At 28.6% G+C, this 19,146-nt stretch overlaps 2 protein-coding genes across 5 annotated transcripts in view; one reads left to right on the top strand and one right to left on the bottom strand.

The window, feature by feature from the left end:
• The window catches only part of LOC105257739 (CAD protein), a 30,116-nt gene that overhangs the window by 6,315 nt on the left and 4,655 nt on the right, over nt 1-19,146 (bottom strand). For all 4 annotated transcript variants that reach the window (XR_003123180.1, XR_003123181.1, XM_025411165.1 and 1 more), the window contains exons 6-19: nt 18,705-18,938; nt 17,759-18,403; nt 16,862-17,414; nt 16,174-16,549; nt 15,666-16,092; nt 15,163-15,361; nt 14,459-14,610; nt 13,900-14,004; nt 5,270-5,518; nt 3,480-3,731; nt 2,280-2,444; nt 1,919-2,080; nt 1,462-1,633; nt 874-989 (exon numbers count right to left, since the gene is read on the bottom strand). Coding sequence is in view for 2 of the 4 variants with exons in the window: in XM_025411165.1 (XP_025266950.1) it covers nt 874-989; nt 1,462-1,633; nt 1,919-2,080; nt 2,280-2,444; nt 3,480-3,731; nt 5,270-5,518; nt 13,900-14,004; nt 14,459-14,610; nt 15,163-15,361; nt 15,666-16,092; nt 16,174-16,549; nt 16,862-17,414; nt 17,759-18,403; nt 18,705-18,938 (3,807 nt within the window). In the remaining 2 variants the exon portion in view is untranslated. The remainder of the gene's footprint in view (nt 1-873; nt 990-1,461; nt 1,634-1,918; nt 2,081-2,279; nt 2,445-3,479; nt 3,732-5,269; nt 5,519-13,899; nt 14,005-14,458; nt 14,611-15,162; nt 15,362-15,665; nt 16,093-16,173; nt 16,550-16,861; nt 17,415-17,758; nt 18,404-18,704; nt 18,939-19,146) is intronic.
• On the top strand, nt 6,689-13,285 carry LOC105257728. Its single transcript, XM_011268553.3, has 4 exons — nt 6,689-7,242; nt 8,311-8,609; nt 10,306-12,137; nt 12,375-13,285. The coding sequence occupies exons 1-4, from the start codon at nt 7,064-7,066 to the stop codon at nt 12,969-12,971; spliced, it is 2,907 nt and encodes a 968-aa protein (XP_011266855.2). The 5' UTR covers nt 6,689-7,063; the 3' UTR covers nt 12,972-13,285.

The following is a 19,146-nucleotide window of genomic DNA, read 5'->3' as shown; positions in this document are numbered from 1 at the left end:
ATGTACTTTTATATATTTTAACTTATTACATAATTTTTCTATTAGAGAGAGAGAGAGAGAGAGAGAGAGAGAGAGAGAGAGAGAAGGAAAGAAAGAACGCTCATACATAACATTTTTATCTTATTTTATATAAATTACAAAAATATTACTTTAATCAAACAAAAATTTACAATATTGAAACTATAAATTTAATATATAAAAAGTGATTGAGAAAGAGCGTATTTCCCATATGTTAGTAGCACAAATATTGTAAATCTGTGCGATATTTATCAAAGATATATCATTTACATAAGAAAATTATGCTAATTTGTAACAATTTGTAATAATTTGGACGTAAAAATGCATAATTGTATTTAAAAGAAAATTTTAGAAAATTCTTTTTTTTGTATCAATTTAATGTATGTATATCACATAGCGCTTAAAAAAGAAATACAAATTTTAAATGTTATTAAAAATATACGTATATTAAATTTGAAATATCATAATATTTTAATTATAAAGTTTTTTCTAATTAATTATTCTCAATATCTTATCAAAAATAAAATAAATTTCTGATAAATTACTATTACTCCGATTTATATTACACAAATTAAAATATAAATTATCTCCAAATAAAAAAATTGTCACAATAATATATCTGTGTACATAAAATTTAATTGAGGAAATTTTCCTTACAACAAATTTTTTTTAGATATCTTGATTTATTACATCATGTTAAGTATGAACATTTATCTTCGAATCAGAGAATGACGTACAGATACAACAATCGCATTCATTATCAAGAATGAAATGCTTATCGGCATTTTTTACCCGTTATGTCAGCTAAACAATATTAAAAGTTATAATACAATAAATAATTAAAAAATAAAATACCTCCATAGTCAATCTTCCTTCATGCACACTGTTAAGTAACAGTGGTAGCATAGTTTCTAATCCAGGAAATCCTGGCGGTGGTTTCTCAGAAGTTTTTTCTTGCGCAGTGTGTGGAGCTTAAATACAAATTAACATTTCAAAACAAAAATAGCGAGAAATAAGATTGGAATTATTAATATCATTTCTCACTAAAAATGATTTATTTGTATTTGAATAAATTGTACACATACATACAAACTTTATAATTTTGTAAATTATCAAAAGATTCATTTTTACCAGAGCACTAATTGCTTATTATTTCTAAATAAGTGCAAATATTCGGTTTAATATCAATATCTCAGAACAAAAGAAATACTCTTGTCTGTCTTAAAAGCAAAATAAAGTAGATGTTATATGAACATGAAACATTCATCTTTTTATCTTTATAGAATTATAGAATAATGTTGATTGCTATCATTTCAAGATATTGTTGTATTTATTTTAATTTTTAATTATACAGCGCAAATTTGGATTTAAAAAATACAATTTAAATCACGTAATTATAGTTATAATCCAAATTAGAGAAATAATAATAAAATATTAACATACCATGATCGGTTGCAAAGCAATCAATAACATCCAAATTATCCCAAAGAGCCTGTTGGTCCTCTTTTGTGCCCAGAATGGGTCTTACCTGACCTCTTTTGCTGCCTATCCGATCCAAGTCATCTTGGCAAAGGAATAAGTGATGTGGACATACTTCACACGTAACTGCCAATCCCTTCAAGAATATATACAATATATAGATGAGATTGATATCTCTCTAGAGAAATATTTTTTAATTTAAAATCCAACAATAATTTTAAAAATATAAATTTTTAAACATTTTTTCAATGTCAAACATAAAATTTATAATTATCTCAAAAAATCAACTTTAATTTAGAGCTCATTTTTATTATAATATATTATTACAATTACGCTATTTGCTAAGTATTTTTTATATAAATACTTGGTTTCATAATTTAATTTGATTTCTTTTATTAGTAGACGTTGTTAATATACTCACATGTTCCTTGGCAGCGCGTATAATTTCTATTTCCTCCTTTCGTGCTACATGACATACATGAATCGGTCTATTATGTAAACTTGCCAGCAAAAGGACCGCAGCTGTAGTTTGTCCTTCCGCGTGCACGCATAAAGGATATTTTTTAGGCCAGCTTTCGAAATGCTGCAAAAAAATAATTTTACATAATACAAATACTACTACACATACATTATACAAATATTAATATAAATTTTAGGATAATTATTTTATATACGTGAAAAATATATAAATAAATATATATGTTTAATTAATAAATAAACTAGACTTGCTAATGCACATATAAATACACATATATTGATAATCTGCTTAATGATTTTCATACCTTGATCCAAACAGTGAGATCCATGAGACGAAGTGTCGTAAATGTTTCGTTTAGATACATTTTCAGAGCAGCAGCATGCGGTGCTATTTCTCGTATGATATTATAATTGTCTGATGAGGCGCCGATAAAGAGCGCGTAATCGCAATGTGAACCAGCTGCAGCTCGCTATTTCAGCATGAATAATATAAATAATCAATATCTTTTTTATTATAACAAATTATTTTAAATATGTCTTAATCGAAATTTTTTTCATATTGTGAAACTATTTATAATTTTACATAAGAAAATAAAGCTTTTTCCTTAGATAATGAAAAATATACGTAATCAAGATAAAAGCAAAAATATTTAAGATAGAAAATTTTGCGTGCTCATTAATAAATAAACATATACATATATAAACGTATACATATATAAATGTTTTTTTAAATATAAACAAGTTAATAATGTCTGCATAATGATAAAAATGTGTCACTTCTTAAATTATTATTGTTCTTTTATGATATGATGCGAAAAATTCGATTCGCTTGCTTCAGCGATTGTACTTTTGAAATACTTTTTACATTATATTTCCTCCAAACCATTTTATTAGTTTAATAATGAGTTTCCTGAATACTCGTAAGTAAAATATTTTTCTTAATGGTCTAATTATATTATCCTGTTATTCGTCTTATTATGTCATAATGAGATAAATAGCAACAATAGTTTCAAAAGTTTTAGAATTTGGCATGTACATGTTCTCTTTGGCATCAGCAAACATATTAAACGTTTTGACGTTTCTTTACTATGCTTAACATTATACATCCGAAATGTTTATAATTGCGTACATATAGCATACAGATTTATCTATTTAATTCTAATTATGAAAATTACTTTGATCATTTGCATTGCGTATCTTCATTATGAACGCCCGCGTGTACATGTATAATTATATAAATAATATATACGTATACATACATTTATATATATACATACATACATACATATATATATATATATATATATATATATGTCGTCGTAACATAAATATATATACACACACACATATATATATATATATATATATATATATATATATATATGATTTTTTTCTTGTTTGATAAAGGAAATCATGCATTTGTAATATTTTTGCACTAATGTAAAAAATTATTTTTCATATTATTTGTAAAAATAAATTTTGCTGGGAAATGTATAAATTCTTACTTCTTTGGCAATGGCAAAAGTTTGATGATCCACTACCGCTGGATTGGTATTGGGCATTGCAAAGATCATTGTGATGCCTCCGGCGAGCGCTGCCGCGGTACAAGAAGCAAAATCCTCTTTATGAATCGCTCCAGGATCACGAGTATGTACATGCACATCAATGAGGCCGGGTAGTCTGATCATCCTGCGCGACGACACACAATCGATATAGGTTTTCATCTGCGGTGCTTTTCCACCAATCATTCTCATCGCCTATGTAGAAAATAAAAAAGTACATAAAAAATCGTACGTTATCATTTATGCATACCTGCAGATATACATTTATATTACATAATCACAATTACATAATCTATTTGCAAGTAATGAATAATAAATGACTGTATATAGCAATCGTCATATAAATGATGTATTTGAATAATTAGAAATATTGTTTCTTTTGATACAAAATTATTTATGCGAGAATGAGTAAAAATTGATTTATATTTTCTAATTATATAATTTTAACATTATCAAATGTATCATTATTTTGTATAAAATTTAAAATAAATTTTAATGAAAATAATGATTTTTTTATATAAAACTTATTTTTCACAATATTTTTACCAAAAACTTAAATGGGCATATGATTAATCTGTATATTCTGTAATTAATTTGTATATTTATAATTTATCTGTTTTTTTAACGTGAATGTGCTACATCTAGAAAATTAGTTATTTCTTTAAACTAACTTTAAAAAAATACTATCAATTATAATTAAAAGAATTAATAATCTTGAAACAATTATTTTTATTATTTTATATAAAACTTAAGTAAAATAAAAATATATTTTCTATATCTCATAATTTTATTACGATATGATTAGAATGTATATGTCATACGTGCGTGCGTCCGTACATGCGTGCGTACGTGCGTGAATGCATGCGAACGTGCGAGCGTACGTGGATGCATCATAGACATATATACATAGACTGCGCATGCTATGCTGGCCGTTGAAGCAATGAAGTGAGATAGAAAATGACTCGGAGGATTTCTTTCTCTCTCGCACAGTAAGAAAAGTGGGGGAAGCAGAATGAGAGTTGCAGGGGAAGCCTCCCATTGTGGCCTCCCTTCAAGTCTTGAGGGGAAAAGAGTTCACTTCCCCCTCCACGGTGTGATTTAGAGTGAGACAGAGATCCCCCGATATTGCTTTCTCTTTTTAAATGTTTGCTTCAATGGCTAGCACAACATGCGCAGTCTAGTTATATACGTCTATGGGATGCACGCGCGCGCATATGTTATGCATTTTTATTAAAAAAAAGCTAATAACTGTTTTTAAAACATTAACAAATACATAAATATCAAATATAGATTTGGAATATTTAATTTTTAGTCGTAAAATATTTCTTTCTGTTTTGTATAAGTTATTACACATTTTGCGTTTTAGGTATAAATAAAAATTGTGATAGATGTTCTATAAATTTAAATATAATCTTAAAATATGTAATTCCTGGATATAGATTTTACACTTAATGTATCTTATCTAATGTGAGCCAAATTATACAAGTAAGAAAATGAGTAATATAATTATTTATCAAAGCTGATCTTTGATCGCTGACGTAAGAGTGATATAGAATGTAGTTTTAAATAAGATAGTAATGGTTATCTACATTAATTTTTTTGCTCGTTATATTTCCAATTTGATTTTTTGAAATATATTTAGTAACTAAAACTTTTAATATTTATACATATTTATTTAAAATACTTACAATATTTCATTTAATACTTCTGTAGATTTGAGTTTAAATACTTACCTCAACTAAAAGCTTCGCACATTTAACATCCGTAATTAAAGGTACGGAATAATCAACTGCTAGTCTCCTTGTCCGATAACCATGCGTCATAAAATTGGAAACGCGTCGAGCACCACCATTCCTCATTGGCAGATTAATAACAAGATCAAATTGCTTTTTTGACAAAAAGTCAGCTAGATGTCGAAGCTCACTCGGACTAGAATCTTCGTTCACGGCAATATTTTCAAACGTCCATTGTACTGGTTCTACCTGTATTGTAAAATCTTATTATAAGATATAACCAAAAAAATTGAAATAATTGCTTATAATTCTGAATTCTCATAAATTATAAATGTATGAGATGTACGAGAGACAAATGTATGAGATTACATATATGTCGCCACTTTTTACATGTTTTTCATCTTCTAAAAACAGCAAATTTATTTTTCCCATTGAAAATAATTAAGAGAACATTGAGAAATTCTATTTGAAAAATACCTATTTGTAATTATGCATTATTTCAAAATTAATCTGTAATTCATCGAGTTATTCTGGTAAGAATTTGACGCATAGATTAGATAACACATGATCACATGTTTATCCACGTATTATTATGTGTGATGTCACAAAAGACGAATTAAACTTACAATATCTTTATTGTGCATTATTACAACTCTAAGAAATAATATCACATAATTTGAATGTGTTTCGGGTGAGTATATGTGGGAGTGAGTGGATGTGCGCGTGTATAGTTCTGCGCATGTAACTTGTAATTATTACTTCAGTATGGTAATAGCTTTATTTTGTTATGAGATTATATGATAATATTAGTAGGGGATTTTTCTTATTTAACGTTATTGTGGCAATGCTTTCTGCAAACATATTACATTATTATAAATAAAATGAAATTATAATAATATCATGAAAATCAACTTTTCATAACAAAATAAATGACATAGCAAAACAAATGAATCTATTGTTATATACAACTGGCCAAGATTTATTTCAATTTCCTCTCTCTCCTCTCTCTCTCTCTCTCAAATAATATATATATATATATATATATATATATATATCATATTATACTTTTAATGCATATATTTTCTTATTAGAATAAATTATTAGCAAGAAATTTAAAATACATAATTTCCTATTATATTTATATAATATAATAAGAAATATTTATACATATACATATATATTTTCCTATTTTATTTATATAGTATAATTTTTATGCGATGTTTTAATAAGTACTAATATGAAAATAAAAAAAAAACAGAATTATTAATAGTAACTTATGGCTTAAACATATTGTCTTTATAATTATTATATTACGTTAAATATTATAATTATAACGATATATGAACCAGCCCATGATGATAAGAAACTGGACACTGGCAAGGCCGGTGAAATATCAGAGCTTTATCGTATCAACATTGACGCGATTTTTTACAAGTATTTTATGCAGAGCTTGTTTGTCGATATCCGATAGTAAGCGGGTGATTAAAAACGCCCTGACTCGATAACGAGATAGCTATTTATCGACATCACCCGCAAGAAAACTACTGTATCATTGGTCATCGACGTGTTCTTATGCGTGCATATATAATGCTGTTTCCTCGCTGACCTTGAATTTGAAATGATAAAATGTTGATAACATATAATATAGTGAACCTATAGTGATCTATAGTGAATCTAAGTGATATACGGTGCACCTCAATTATCATTGCTGAAGACGTGCTTTTTACGTGGAGACACTCGCCACGTGGCCTTCTTCAGAGTGCACTTTGTTATATCATTGAATGAAAGAAAAAAATGGGAAAGAGGTACTCAAAACCACCTGTTAAACCGCCTAAAGAAGGATCATCCAAACAGGTAGACGAATATGAAGATGTGGAATTAGTGCTATTGAGGAAAGCCATTGAAAGAGATCCTAAGAGTTTTATTTTAAACAATCTCATGATGTGTATCCAGTTCTTTGAGAATTACGAAGAGTAAGCACTTAATATTTTGAATGGTGATTTGTTGCAATCGCGGAATAGTGATAATTTATAACATTCGTGATCAGAATGCATAGAGAATTCATAATGAGACACAATATTCAATTATTGTTAGTTTATTAACAAATTAAAATAATTTTCATATAACGTAATTTGTTCAATATATGTAGTAAATTTTGTTGTTAATTTTATTGTTAATAATGGAATTGAAAAAATATATGCACCCATACAATAGTTATATTATTGATAAACTAAGCGTAACAGAGTGAAACTGATGTTAATTTATTAACTGATGTTAATTTATTATAGAAAACTAAATGTTTATTTATAGAAACAAATTTATTTTAAGGAACATAATTTATATCAATGAAACTAATGTTAATTTATTTATAAAAAATGACTGTAGTATTCATACGCGTATCATTCGTATCGTGTAGAGAGATTTTTTTAGAATATTTGGAATTACGTTGTTGATAATTCATATTGATCAAGGAATATCGATATCATTCATCTTGATTTAATCTAATCTACAAATTTAACTACATATAAAAAAATATTCTTTGACATGATATCAAGTATAGCCAAATGTATACCTAGTCTTTACATTTTTCTTGATTTTTAATTTGTTGAAATATAATTAATCGCCTGTCAAGATTATACAAACTCTTGTCAATATTGATTTTCACGTAATCACGTATTTCCGCAAAATAAGGATTCGTCTTTTCAATTATAAAAATTAAAAAGTTACTAATTATATTATTACATAATTAATTTAAATATTTTATTTACAATACTTAACTGAATAAATTGTTCAATAAGCTTATTACATATCTTAATGTTGTACTGTCATTATATTTCTTTTCTTCAATATGTAGAAAATTATTTATGAAACAAATATTTTAAATATTTATTTCTATTTTTGTGTTAATGTTTTAATAAATTATAATAAAATAAATGCGCAATCCACACAAATTTCACACATACGTAAATTTAAGTAAACTTTTGTAATTACCAATAATAATAATAGATTACACTATAACTAACTATTGAATCTTTTTGCAGAGATATAATCCAAATTAAGGAAACTCTAGCATCGTCCTACGAAGCTAAACTAAATAAAATACTGCCACCTCAAAAACATGTTTTATTACCAGATATTCTTCAAGAATATATCGCGCATAATATCATCTTCACTTCGAAGAGGCAAACTGGCGAGCTTATTATCGAACCGCTGCAACCCATCCGCATTTATGTTGTATATAATAATATCGAAATTACAGAACATCATTATCAACCAGAGTATAGTAGTTTAAACAATGGGATTACGTATAATCTAATGGTGCAACCGAGTGAACATCCAGGTATTAAATTAACTCCGAATCATAAAGTTTATACAGATTATTTGAGATTCTCCTTTTTTTTGTACAAAAGGTTTAAAAATCTAAACTTATTTTTAACAAGAATATCTGATAATATTTTAATAATATTAATAATATTTATAATATTAATAATATTTTAATAACATTTTTTCGAATTTTTAATAGAAAAATAATTTTGAAATGAAAAATAAACTTGAAATGAAAGATAAACTAAAAATTTCTGTTTCTCTCTCTCTCTGTATATATATATATATATATTTTTCCATTTGAAGAAAAATTTAAACAATAGAATATCATATTAATAGAATTTTTAGATTTGAACATTTAATTAAGTGAAAGAATATAAAAGAATATAAAAGAATATAAATACTTAATTTTTACAATAGCATGGGATTTTTTATAGAAAAACTTTCTAATTAATATATAGTGTAATAAAAAAGTATAATATAGTACATATAAGAAAGATAAAATCTTATACAAAAAAATTACTATATATGTATTGTGATGGACAATCCAAAAAGACATCACGTCACAACTACTATATGAAATAAAAAAAATAAATATAGAAAGAAAGAGGAATAGAGAAAGAGAGAGAAAAGAGAATGAGTGAATAAATTAAAATTATTTCTATATAAATTCTTCTGAATGAATTTTAATCATTTATTTCTCTTATGATAGATATATATTAATAAAAATTCAATAAAAGGAAGAGAGTCACTTAACGCGTTTCTCCACAGGATTAAAAAAAAATAATTTTTTATGTATTGTATGATTATTAGGAATGTTAAAAATAATCATTAAGTAAAAAAAACTCAATTATTAAAGCCAAAATTAATTTTTATAGATATATTATTATGATGCATGAGCCCTTTTCATGACTAATAAGAACTAATAAAATATTTTCGTTTATTATACTGCTTTGCCATCATATTAACACACCATTTTAGATTATAATTTATATCATTTTCAAGGTAAAGATACAACTCATAATAAAAATACAACTCATAATAAAAGAATTAATTTTTTATTATTCTTGACATATAAGTGACTATAATAAATAGGTGAAAATATATATATATATATATATATATATATATATATATACTCACCAATTTATTATAGTCACTTATATGTCAAGAATAATTATTTCATTAATTAATTTAATAATTTTAATTTAATAATTTTCTTATTATGAACTGTATTTACTTTTATTTTTGTATTTATCTTTACCTTTACTTCGAAAATGGTAGAGATTATAATTTAAAATAATGTTAATGATGTTAATGATAACAAAGTATAATGAGCAAAAACATTTTATTAATTTACTTATTAATCATGAAAAGAGCTCATGTATCATAATGATATCTAGACTAATTAATTAATTTTGGTTTTATAGATCGAATTTTTTTCTTTTTAATGATTATTTTTGACTTTCCTAATGATCATATAATACAAAAGAAATTATTTTTTGAAAATCCTGTGGAGGCCAAAAAATTAAGTAATCCTCTCCCTTTATTCTTGTTGAATATTAAGATTAAACATCTTGAATTACTATAAAAGTTGATAACACACAACTCAAATGACGTTGCTAAAGGAAAATTTATTAATAATTTTAATAACATTCTTTTGACTTTAAAATTATACAAATATATATATTATACAAATATTTTTTCAATAGGATATGTACGATTACAACGTCTCGATGAAACTCCATATCCGAGGAATCTTAGCAAACAAGAAGATATTGATCTTTCATTAATAGAGGATGATGATGAAATATATGATAATGATGGCGAAAGCATTTATGGTCGTAATTCAAACATGATACTTCCTCATCAAAGGAAGAAAATAAGACCTCTTCAGTTACAATCTACAATCGTTAATATTGGATCTTTATCCAATATACATGACGACAAAATATATAGAGATCAAGTATCCCTCTTGCGCAAAAATATCTACAAGACTCAATCCAATTATGATATTAAAACCAAGTCTGATTGCGAGCATATGTTTCCGGTGGAAAACTATGATAAGAAAACTTCGAAGAGCGAATTAGATATCAGAAATGAAAGTTATCAACAACAGTTACCTCGACCTGACACTATGAAGTCAACAAAACCAAAAGTAGACCGGCGACATCACCGTAGACCACCGAGCATTTCGAGTTCCGGTTACAGATCCGGAGCTTATGACAGTGACAGTGACTGGAGGGACTATTACACTGTGACCCCTAGTGCACAGACCAGTAACATACATAAAAATGATAAGATGGATGCGTCAAGCAAAATATATTCGAACGCAATGATTCCGACACAGTGCTTCAAGAAAGTCAGGATAAATAACGAAGGCAAGATTTACGCAATGCGAGCAGAAAGGAAACAATTACAAAATAACAAGCAGATTCGCCTCAAGATGGCCGATAGGCAACATGACTGCGAAGTCTTCTATATGAACAATGAAATGTTTATGAGCCATTTTGTCGATCTCTTCATATATCAGTTGGCTGAGCCGTTAGGTTTTAAATCAGAAGATTTAAATTACGTAGAAAATTCAGCTATCCATTGCGACAAAATAATAGAATCGCACAGTCTCAGACTGCGTAGGATCGAATCCTATGAGGTCACGCCAACAATATGGCTTCAGTGGCCGACATACGCTCAGGAATGGTTAGATCGACCGAGAAGCACGTGGCCCGATTACAACGATATTAGCAAGGTGAAAGACTTTGGTTGTTATGTAATACCCGAAGGTTTTCTATTGAAACAGAGAGATCTTCTATTGAGAAAATTGAGACATCAAAATGTAAAAAGGAACATTCAGCAGATCGAATGGCAACTGACATTTCCAGCCGCAGAACGTTATCTGGAGACCTGCATGACTCGTTCGCAAGTACAAGTATATTTGATCGCATTGATGCTTCATAAAACATTCTTAAGGCCAGTCTTGGATAGCACGCACGGCCTGACGACCTCTCATATTAGAAATAAGCTGTTCTGGTTAATCGAAGAAGACGATCGACCTTCAAAATGGCCTGACAATCGGACCGGTGAATGTCTAATCAAGTTGCTGAACAGTCTTTATCGCTGCATTAGCCAAAATGAGCCGATTCTGCCTGATTATTTTCTCCGTGACAGAAATATGTTTAGTGAAGTGCCGGATGATTATCTGAAACGCAGTCAGAAACAACTAAAGAGAATAATTGATAACCCTATTATGTTCGTGTTCCACGCAATGGAGAACATCAAGTATAGTAACCAATTCTTTCCGCGATTGGACTTTGCAATGTTATTCAAGATACTGACAGTTCAGCCATGGTTAGCCGTGGTAAATCCGACCTTAGACATGCCGAGAACGGCCGAAGAGTCTCATAGGGAAGAGATCTACAATAGATCTGGTGGATTTTGGGACACCGCTCGAATGAATGATCAGCAAAACTATAGCACGCGAGTAATTACGAATAGAACGCTCATCACCCCACGCAAGGCCACGGATCTTATCGTCGAAATCGAGGTAAGTTCCTCAAGCGATAAGATTATTATCAATCAGCGTTCATAATGAGCAATCCAGCGTAATATATCGCTATTGTAAACCAATGTGCCAGACAAACAGCACCAAGTCAATCCATGATATTACACAACTTCCCGCAAATCTAATCTTATCTTCATTCTTTTTTGTGATTAGTCATAAGGATCAACAGTCACGGCCAATTCACATTTCTCATCTTTTTTTTCTTCTATCTCTTTCTAGGAATGCTGTGCCAAGTTGGAAGGTTTAAGGCTGGCTGCTCTGTTGGACTTCTTTATTAGACATTTTATAAAAATGGCCGAATGCTGTCATAAGTACAGGTCTTATCAGAAAAAAGTTTATCTCGATCAAGCGGATCGACTGTCGATTATCCTATCGGACAAAACTAGATACAAGGACGACGCTAAGGCTTATCGAGACAAAATCCACGCTCTAAGAATGAGAGCGGCGACAAATTCAACGAGATTACCGAACGAACCGCCGGAGACACCCAAGAGGAATGGAGACTCTATATTCGTCGGTACTTTGAAAAATCGCTACACGCAACAATTTGTTGAGCAAATGCAGCCGATGCAGCCAAAAGGCAAGCAATCGCAGTCTAATCATGAATATATGAGTAAGATCACAAAAGCTCATGAAATACGATTTAAAGATGAGAAACATGCAGAGAAAAGTGTGAAAAAAGTGAATGCGATATCGAATGACGAAGATTCTTACACAAGAAACGTATCGAAAAGTCAAAGTGACGAGTCGGCCTCCGATACAATTCAAACAGTAATTTCCCTAGCAGACCACTTAAGCGAAACGACATATATATGACACAAATATTTATTAAGATTAGGATGTAAATAATCTACTGAAAAAACAAATATTTATATTCAATATTTACATATAAGACGGATTTTCTAATCAAAATATTATTATATATATTTTGAAAATATTATCATATATATTCTGAAAATAGTCGATAATCAATTTAGTAAGTATTCGAGCAAGACTGCAAATTATTGATATTCGATTGTATTATCCATAAGCGAACAAAGTGATTATTGACAATTAAAATAATTTATAAAAATAGTCAATTACTGTGCAACACAGTTAGATTTGAGCAAAGTAATACTATTATTATAATATAAAATGTAACTTGTAAAGTAAATTGCACTACTATAAATTAGACATTTCAAACAAATTTTTTATTAAGAAATATTCTAATTTAAAAGAAACTTTATATCTCGTAATACGCACTTTCCATTTTTTCCATCTTTCTTTTAAGATATTTTAAATTTATTACGACAAAAATCAACAAATTTCTAGCAATATTTTCGATATTCATTATTATTTCATTATTATTAATCTCATTATTTTTGTCAACTTAAGATATACTACATTAGTGCAATTAAATATGTATGATATCTATTAAATAAAATATTTATGTTAAAATCGCGAAAAGAGTAAATCTAATATACATTATGTATATTTTATTATTTTATATAAGTTTTAAATTACAGAAAATTATTTGTGAAAAAAATAATCAATCATTTTTCTCATAAATATCTCATTTTTTAAACTCATTATTCTTATAATATAACATAATTATTTTTTAAATATAATTATTTTTTCATATATGTGTTTGTACACAAAAAATGACTGAATATTCAAAAAGATGTAGTTTTAATTAATATGTCGATGTAGTTTTAATTAAATATCTTTTTAAATTTTAATTATTATAAATATTTTTTTCACTTACTTCGACTCCATGTTCAGTGTAGAAATCGGCAGTACCCATGCTAGCATATAATTTGTATCCCATGTTTTTCAAATTCCTAATAGACCCAAGCAATTCCATTTTGTGCTGAAATGTGTACGAAATGGATTCTGTTTATTTTTATTAAAAGACACATTTTTTTAAATATATATAAGCCATTCACAAGCTCATATATATACATTTTAAAGACTTTTGACATAACAAGTGACTATTTTATCATAACAATAGTAAGAGATTTTCATTGCAAATGTTATCGATATTACAAATTTTCAAAGAATTAAGGTGCATATATTTCCAAAGCAAAAATATATTTTACTTGTTATGTACACACACACACACACACACACACACACACACACACACACACACACACACACACACACACACACACACACACACACACACACACACACACACACACACACACACACATATATATAATGTATCAAATATATATAATATAGTATATATACTTATAAAATTTATTTATATTTTATTGTAATATATAAAAGATAATTTTTCTCATATTCAAGCTAATTACCTTAAAACTTCCTACAGAGAGCAAAATACCTCTTTGAGGAATGTGAAAACCAGTGCTTATCATGCCTTTCAAATAAGCTTCGTAGCGATTTTCACCGAAACAGCCTACTTCTCCAGTGGATACCATTTCAACACCCAGCATCACATCAGCACCTTTAGTTGAGCCGAATAAATAATAACAGTTCGTTATACATATATTGTATAATAATTAGAAAAGCAAAGAGAGAAAATGCACGTGCACATGTTGTATGATATAAAAGACTTATGAGAAGAATTAACAATTATATTAGTCCATTTAAAAAAAATAAGATAACAAATTATTACGATAATTTCCCGTTTGATAGCATTTCTTATACATTATTTATTTTTATACATTATAGATTAATTGTAATAAAGTTGAACAATATTTTATTTAAGAAATAAATTTAAATAACTCGGCAAATTTGAACTTAAACTAATAAAAGATAATGTAAAAGAGAAATTAATTAAATAAAAGAAAATAAATATTTTAATTTGACAAAAATATAAAAAAATAATATGAGATATATATAAAATAATATGGCATTAAATACACACACACACACACACACACACACACACACACACACACACACATATATATATATATATATATATATATAAATTATTGTTGTTTAACATGAATTATTCTCTAAAAATTGCATATATAATGGCCGAGATTCTTACCAGCAAGACGGGAAAAAGAAAATTGCGGCACTTTTACTCCAACTCTTCCACAGCCAGCTAAAACGTCCACAGGCTCAATTGTTTCGCCGATGATTAAACGGGTTGCCGTCGCGACGAAGTCGTGATCTAAGGTTTTCGAGACGAAAGGAAAAGATCTGGATACTCTTACGTTACACTCGATCACTTTTAACTCGTTATCCTACATAAAGATATTATTAATTTATTAGTTTTTGTGTGTTAAAAATAAAATATATAATAAAATTTAAAAATCTCCCCTGTGCTCTCTTTTCTACAATTCTTTTTTTTTAAATATAGATTTTATGTTTATACAATAAAAATGCGAAATTAATATATAATTAAAATCATAAAAAAAGAATATAAAATAGATAGTATAAAAATGTTATTATTTAAAAAATATATAATTAATATTAAAATCATATTTGTCTTTTTTAAACTTAATTAATCAATCTTCAAACACACATAAAAATATAAACGATATCCACCTTTGCAATTAATTGCATATTGAAAGGACCAGTGACTCCCAGGGATGCCGCCACTGCTTTTGAGATACTTTTTATTTTCGCCAGAGTTTGCTCATTGATATCTTGTGGTGGCGTTACTAATGTGGCATCTCCTGAATGAACACCTGCATTTTCAACATGTTCAGATACTGCCATGCATAATATAATTCCTTCATAAGCGACGGCATCGACGTCGATTTCTTTCGCTTCAAGAATAAATTTCGATATCACTACGGGATGTTCTTTACTAACTTCACTCGCGCTTTTCAAATAAGACTCGAGATCCTGATTTGAATAGGCAACATTCATTGCGGCTCCACTTAACACATACGAAGGTCGAACGAGACATGGATAGCCAACTTCGTCACAAAATTCAATAGCAGATTTCAAATTTGTTAATTCTTTCCATCTAACAATTGTGAAAAGATAGAATTGTTTAATAAATATGTATTTTCATATATAACACATTTAATAAAAATTGCATACGTACCTTGGTTGCGATATACCGATGCTATCGAGCATGCGAGAAAATTTAAAACGATTTTCGGCGCCATCGACGGATTCTGGCGATGTTCCAAGTATTCGAGCTTGCTGTCTGTGCAAATCCATAGCAATATTATTTGGTAACTGTCCACCCATTGACAATATTATACCTTCTGGACATTCACAATCATAAATGTCCATTACAACTTCGAAGGAGATCTCCTCAAAGTACAATCTATCACTCATATCATAGTCTGTACTGACCGTCTCTGGATTATAATTGATCATTATCGTTTTACGTTCAAGATTTCGCAATTCACGTAGGCAACTCACGGCACACCAATCAAATTCTACTGAACTGCCGATTCTATACACTCCGGAACCTAAAAGAGACATATTACATTTTCTACCTTTTGTAGTAATATTTCATTTTTAAAATATTTCTCTATTTATTTAATATTAAATGTATGTCTCTTAATTATATTTATATCGATAATTATCGATCACATATCTTTTCTATATATAAATTATAAAGGAAATCCATGAGAGAATAATAATAAGAGAATTATTTTTAATTGAATTGAATTCATACATGATGCTAAATTAGCAAGTTTGTGTCTTTTTTTAAAAAAAGTTTTGTTTGTTGTGATTACTCTTAATGATTGGACAATGATTATATGCATGTAATGTTGTACCTATCACCATTGTGTATCCGCCAGGAAATTCTACATCGTGACTAGTGCCATTATACGTTAGATAAAGATAGTTTGTAGTGGCCGGCCATTCAGCGGCGACTGTATCAATTTGCTTGACCATTGGTCGAATATTATTTTCCTGTCTTTGTATTCTGACAGCTAATTCGGAGCTCTTCACCAGGGCAGCAATCTGTTTATCGGAGAAGCCATTCTGCTTTGCACCCAGCAGCAAGTCATGCGAAAGTTTCGTACGATCGATATTTTCCAAGAGTACATAATAATCGATAATGTTCTTCATTTTTTCAAGAAACCAGCGATCTATTTTGGTGAGTTCATATAATCGATCGATCGTGTAACCGGCTTTGATCGAAGCAGCGAGAACGAACATTCTTTTATCGGTCGGTTTTTCTAATTCCTCATCGTTGATAGTCTTCACATAAGGATCGAACCCATTCACATTTTCATTAACCATTCTCAATGCCTTCTGAAAAGCTTCCTCAAATTTACGTCCAATCGCCATTACTTCACCTACGCTCTTCATAGAACTGCCAATCTAAAAAGTATTCGATATCACAATTATAAAGAAACAATATTCAAATTAATTATATAGAAATTAAGTCATATAATAGTCGGATACATTGTAAATTTACACATTGTATAGATGAAGAAAAATATATAATTTTTTTTATTTAATTAGTTTTTACTTTATCATAATGTTTTAAGAATGTTATATTGTATACATAAAGATTAAAGAAGTATATATATATATATATATATATATATATATATATCTTTTTTCTCTCTCAATTATATTTAAATAATACAGATAATAATATACATTGTATAATTATCTAATATTGTTTCACATAAAATCAAAATTAAAGAATTATCCAATACCTTGGTGCTGACACGGTGAAATTTGCTTAGATCCCATCTGGGTATTTTAACTACACAATAATCAAGACTCGGTTCAAAACAAGCTGTTGTTTCTCCAGTGACAGAGTTGCGAATATCCGACAAACGTATTCCAAGAGCTAATTTGGCAGCGACATAAGCCAAAGGATAGCCGGTAGCTTTACTAGCTAAAGCCGAGCTTCTAGACAATCTAGCGTTCACTTCGATAATATAATATTCTTCGGAAAAAGGATTGAGTGCATATTGAATATTACATTCTCCGACAATGCCGAAATGTCTAATGACCTTAATAGCCGTTGTTCGTAGCATATTATATTCTTTATTGGACAATGTCTGACTTGGCGCAACGACAATTGATTCACCAGTATGAATGCCGAGAGGATCAACGTTTTCCATATTGCATACCGTGATACAATTATCATATGCATCGCGCACAACCTCATATTCTACCTCCTTCCAGCCTTGTAGTGATTTATCAATTATTAATTGACTGGAGTGAGCTAAAGCTTGTTGCGCTAGCATTTTCAGCTCTTCTTTTGTATTAGCAAAACCTGATCCGAGACCACCGAGCGAGAACGCAGCGCGCGCCATTACGGGATAACCCAGTTTTTCAGCGGCTTCTAATGCCTGTTTAGAAAGAAATTATATATATATATATATATATATATATATATATATATATAACAAACATGTTGATTTGTCAAATATAATATTTTAATTTTACAAAATTATGGAAAAATTATTTAATTCATTCAAATACAAAAAGATTTTCAATAATAAAAAATTTTATTAAATATACCGAATCGATATCTTTGTGCAAAATTATTATAAGACAATCTGAGCATGTTAATTTTATCAAATTGTAATTCTACAAAATTGTAAAAGACATTTTAATCTATAAAAAAATATTACTAAGCCATTTATATACCTCTTGAACAGAATATACGGCAGCACTTGGTGCGACTCTTTCATTTATCTCACTGATACGATCTGCAAATATCTTTCTATCTTCAGTTTGTATGATGGATTCGATTGGCGTCCCTAGAATTTTAACATTGTACTTTTCAAACACACCATTTCTTTCAAGTTCTACGCCGCAGTTGAGGGCGGTTTGTCCACCAAATGTTAATAATACGCCATCCGGTCTTTCTGATCGTATTACCTAAAACAGATTATTAAAAAATCATTTTTTAAAATAACACATACATATAAATTTAATGTAATACACAAAAACATACACATATGTGTATGTATATAATATATACATATACATAATATTAATAAATATACATTAAATAAATATCTGTACGCATATATCTTTGATAATAAGTACCAAATAGAAATTTGCACCCAACAAGACTTTCTCTGTA

This window comes from Camponotus floridanus, unplaced genomic scaffold (genome assembly GCF_003227725.1).
Source record: "Camponotus floridanus strain SB8 unplaced genomic scaffold, Cflo_v7.5 scaffold38, whole genome shotgun sequence".
In the NCBI taxonomy this organism is placed as follows: domain Eukaryota; kingdom Metazoa; phylum Arthropoda; class Insecta; order Hymenoptera; family Formicidae; genus Camponotus; species Camponotus floridanus.
This window is presented reverse-complemented; position numbering and strand designations above follow the sequence as displayed.

What these genes read in the sequence shown, in the direction of transcription:
- LOC105257728 (XM_011268553.3), top strand. Translation starts at nt 7,064, where the DNA reads ATGGGAAAGAGGTACTCAAAACCACCTGTTAAACCGCCTAAAGAAGGA. An exon ending in TTCTTTGAGAATTACGAAGA is followed by an intron (nt 7,243 to 8,310) that starts GTAAGCACTTAA and finishes ATCTTTTTGCAG; the next exon opens with AGATATAATCCAAATTAAGG. An exon ending in GCAACCGAGTGAACATCCAG is followed by an intron (nt 8,610 to 10,305) that starts GTATTAAATTAA and finishes TTTTTTCAATAG; the next exon opens with GATATGTACGATTACAACGT.